A 5,000-nucleotide genomic window follows, 5' to 3' on the forward strand; every position below is an offset into this window, starting at 1 on the left:
TTGCAATTAGCTGACAGATTTTGTGCTGAGGAAAGAGCAACCTGCCCATCCTTTTTAGCCTTGTCTGGGACAAATTTTTAGTATGTAAAAAAACAAAATAGAAAACCTTTTCCCTTGATAAAACAAGCTGTTAAGCTGAAATTTCATAACTGCGTACCATTTATGTTACTAAAGGAAGCACTACAGTGTTATGAATTTTAAAGCAACAATTATCTGCAACTCTATTTGCACTTCCTTTGGCAGGTCTACAATTAAAATGTGCCTAAGTGCTTGAAAATTTAAACATCAATTTGTTTGGTATTTGTAATGCATCTGCCACTGCTGCTGTTGCTGGTTTCAACATAATATTGACTGTTTCAAAGTGCGATTTCACACCTCTGTAATTAAAAAAAAAAAAAAAAAAATTTGGAGACTGAGAAGTTTCATGTTTATTTTCATTCTTTTGGTGTAATGACCAATGAAATATTACAAAGTAAGACCCATAAAATCTGGTTGACATTTGTGTGAATGCCCTGTGCTAACAGTCCAAAGCAGGTAACACACATTACCTGCTGCAACATAACTGCTTGCTGCTGCTGGAGAAGTGCTTGAAGCTGCTGTGGAGACAACACTTGCTGCTGGAGAATCTGCTGCATTTGCTGAGGGGTGATCACCTGGGGAGTCATCATGGCCACTGACACAGGCACCTGCACAGGGAAAGAAAGATATCATCGTCAAACACATTTTACTTTGCCTGCAACTACAACAATACATCTTTTTTATTTTGTACCAAAGATGGACCATAATTTTTTAGATAGTATTTATCACTGTAAAGTTCCAGTTCCAGTCAGAATCTGTTATTTTAAGGCCACAGTACTGTGGCACTCTATTTCCAGAGGCATCAGTTTTGATCAGACTCAAGCTTTATGTTTCGCATCTCTTATATATTCCTGCAAGAAATTTAAGCATTGGCTAGTACAAATGTGTATTTAAAAATAAATCATCACATGGCAGGGCTCTCAACACTTCATAATCAATCACCTTATCAAGTGTCATAATGTTACGAATAGCAAAATCTATTGAGACTGTTTTAAAGGATATAATTAAGGCAGACAGCAAAATAAGTATCTTTAAGCAGTAAGGTTTTCCACAATAAAGAAATTTAGCCTAATTTTTTTTTGCATAACATAACACTTTAGTAGAAGTAAAACTTTCTTGCTCAGCTACTCTTTTAAGACAGTCTGATTTATACAGGAATAAAAACGTCATGGACATATCAGAGTACACAGCAAGGACTGCTACCTCAGTCACCTGAGGTCTCTGCAAAGAGAATCCTGTTCTCAGCATTCCTAACTGAAAAATGAAAGCTGGGAAACCTTGGCATTAGATTATTAGTTCTTCTACTAAACTTTAAGAATGCATTTTTGTGTAGGTGCTGTTTTGGACGTGGCTTTATTTTCCACTTGTTATACAGTGAGATCAAGAGTCTGCAAATGCATAAACACCCACATATACACATGCCCTTAGGAATACACACGGGAATGGGAAAGACATAGCAAGTGTGTTTTATTGCGTATGTAGGAGAGAAAAGTCCTACAGAAGAGCCTGGGGTATTTGTTGAGTGCTGTGGCAGGCACACAATGTGAGACCATTGCTCCAGCTACCCAGGACACAGTCAAACAGCTGTCAGCAAGCCAGGCTTTCCACCCATGAAAAAGCAGCCACTCACTTGTCTAGCAAAATTCAAATGTTTTTTCTGTATATAATAGCAAGCTGACATATAAATTCTACTTTGTGAGATGTTGTGGGACATTCCAGTCTTCTGTACATAAGCAAAAATAACATTATTAATAAATTTAATCATGAGCCAATTTTAGGAGGAAAAACTCTTCTAATGTTTCTATTACTTGAATCTATCCCAAAAGGCTTTCTATAAATGAAACAGAGGAAAAAAGAAACACAAGTCCACTTAAATTTACTTTGAGAAGAAATTACCTCATATAATATTACACAGAATATCACTTTTCAAACAATTCATCACAGCATAAACTATGGTCTTAAAACACTGACTAATTAGGAGTCTGAAAGTAAACATACCAGCCCTTACTAAAAACTCTGATAATCTTTTGGCAAACATCAAATGAATTTTAAGAATAAAAATTCTGAAGGTTTTACTCTAAAATACAAATGGAAAAGACAAACCAGATTTCCACTCAGAAACTTGTGGGCAAGAATTTAGGCTCATCTATCCCTGTATTCCTTCCATTATGAATAGAATAAAGAAGTCCTGAGCAAAGTATATCTGATTTGATTTAAGGATTTATTGTAACATGGAAGTAAGCCCACACTGTAAATGTGCCTATCTCTCTCCGTGGAGTGCGGACTCACTTTGAATAGACACCTAAATGCCAGCTGATTAACTCTGGTTGTTACACTTTGTAACATCTAGTTTTGTAGCACTGCAAACACCACATACCTATACAATAATGTTTTATTTTAAGTTTAGCAAGTACTAAAGGCGAGACAAACAGGTTTTTAGAACTTTAGGATGCACCAGCAAAGAATAAAACTCAGTGACTAGAGTCACTATTCAATTCCCTTGGAAGTCACCAAGAATTTCCTCTGTGTACATGAGATCTGAATATGTCTTCTTGCAACAATTTTATCTCAGTGATGCTATTCAGCTACCACAGGTCACACAGATACGAGAAGGCAGAGAGGAAGATGGACACTTTCACAATTAAACTATTATCTTTAACCTTTAAACACTGGAAGAACTTTACTAACACTTACATGCTTACTATTATAATATGTACCAAAGTATGATTATTTTGATCTAAACTGAGTGAAAATCCACCTCACTCTGTAACTGGCACTGACTTGTTCATACTCTGTGCTAAAGACTCCAGCCTATAAGGTGTTAACAAGACTCATGGTACCACAAGTGTACTCTATTCCTCAGTCTGAAATACAGATTCCCCTCCACCAGGCATATTTTTGTTAGCTTTTGTCTGCTTTGAATTTCCCTGACTGTGTATATGCTCTCATACATGGAGACACAGCTGCTTTGCAATACATTCTAATGGCTTTTCTGACAAAATCTGTTTTTCCTGTAATTTTCAACAGTTCAACTGTATAAGCTAGAGAACTAATAGACCTGTTTTTCAGGATGATAGGCAGAAGCATGAAAAAAACTGGCAGTCAAGACCATTATTAAAATACAGGTTTATGTAGATAATATTGCCTTTATAAGAATTTTATGGAATGACACGTGTGTGTATCATACCTGATACATATATTCTTTCCAATGGATAAAGCACAAGGCATTTTGAAAACTGCTTGAAATTTACATGAGCAGAACACATTAAGAAAAGAGGTTTCCCTAATTGTCATTTGGTAATATAAATTGGTACGTTTCACAGCCTTCAGTGATACACCATATTGTACTTTATTTCTTACTGGCATAGTGCTACGGTGCTATCTGGGTTGGAAGACTATCTGAAACCTGCTGTTTTATGGCCAATTATATTCATTCAGTATAATTCTTTGATTTAATATCTGTGTTTTCCAAGATTTCTGATATAATTTTAAAAAGTGTAGCAGAGAGGCCATCTCTGACTCGTTTTCATAGAAATCTCTCAATGTATCTAGAATCAGTTCAGGTAGAATGACCCAGTGAAGAGGTAAGATTGTTCATTTGAGCAGGCCACAAACTCCCCAGAATTCTTGGTTAAACCTCTTATGAAAAACTAAAGTGACAAAGCGAAACATGATTTATAACAGCAACCTATTTGTTGCTTGGCATCCTTAAAGACACTGAACTCCTAATTGCCATGATGACTGGGTATGCAATCCTACAAAACACAATGAACAGGACAGCCTCTGAAGAACACATAAATCTGTTGGCCCCATGATGGATCCAGGTGGAGGATCCATCATATTTTTAATTTTCTCATGTTTTTGTTGTAGGCTAACGTCCAATTTTTGGATTATCTTGTAAATCTTGCTAAAAAAAATCCAGATATCTAAAAAAACAATTTTTAGCACATCTAAATGGCACTTCAGGCAAGAACATCTGTAAATTACTTTATTACTGCATGTGAATATATAAATTAAAGAAAAGCTATGGCTCAAAATGTAAACCAAGATATTGGAAATTAGATAGATGCACATGGATGAAAAAATGAAAACAGAACTTCTTTGAAGAATAAAAAATCTGGGTTTATCCCAGATCAATTTAATAGAGAAATAGTGGAGATTAATGCTGTACATTTAACACCACTCTTTCGTTGTACATTAAAAATTCAGCTTTAGCTGTAGAGAAGCTTGCCACGTAAACACTCACCTATTGTTCCTATGAACTAATCAATAATAGGAATCAGACAAATTTATATTTTTACGTGTTACCTACAAAATCATATTCTTAATGGCCAAACAGATAGGTAGCCTGCACCTGCAATAAGCTTTTGCATTTTTCAGAAGCCTTAAATACTGCACACATATTTTCAAGAAGTGTTGACCAATCTCACCAAGTACAACCAGCAAAGACACACTATTTTTATTCCAAGTTCATTTTATTTTGAAAATCAGGTACTGAGAATGAAAACTGCAATAAATCCTTCCCTTAGTTTTCAGTGATTTTTGAGGAGAATCACAAAATCACATATATTAGTCATATTCAGAGCCAGTTTAAGGTAGGTAGGAATTATTTCTTTGTTACAGACAGAGGAAACAAGCCACCACCTTTAAGTAATTAATCCAAAATCACATCATATTTTAAGTGACAGATCTGAGAATGGAACTGTTCCATAAGACAAGTCTCTCTGGCTTATTGAAAGATGTGTAATTAAACGTTTAATGGAGAATCTTTCTGTAGGATCCTCCTTTCAAAAATAAATGTAGGTGTGAAACTACACACAGTACAGGATCTGGCTTTTCAGCAGGAAAGACTAATTTTAAAAGATGAAACTACTGCACTCCTTCTCCTTCTCCTTTGGTATATGTGTAGAGTGTCTACCATA

The 5,000-nt window shown here is 35.4% G+C and overlaps 1 protein-coding gene across 19 annotated transcripts in view; it reads right to left on the reverse strand.

Annotated features, from left to right (window-relative positions):
• FOXP2 (forkhead box P2) overlaps nt 1-5,000 on the reverse strand; it is a 404,157-nt gene that overhangs the window by 61,576 nt on the left and 337,581 nt on the right. For all 19 annotated transcript variants that reach the window (XM_068189946.1, XM_068189934.1, XM_068189943.1 and 16 more), the window contains one exon: nt 549-686. In XM_068189946.1, coding sequence (XP_068046047.1) covers nt 549-686 — 138 coding nt within the window. The remainder of the gene's footprint in view (nt 1-548; nt 687-5,000) is intronic.

Source organism: Anomalospiza imberbis, chromosome 5 (genome assembly GCF_031753505.1).
Source record: "Anomalospiza imberbis isolate Cuckoo-Finch-1a 21T00152 chromosome 5, ASM3175350v1, whole genome shotgun sequence".
Taxonomy (NCBI): Eukaryota; Metazoa; Chordata; class Aves; order Passeriformes; family Viduidae; genus Anomalospiza; species Anomalospiza imberbis.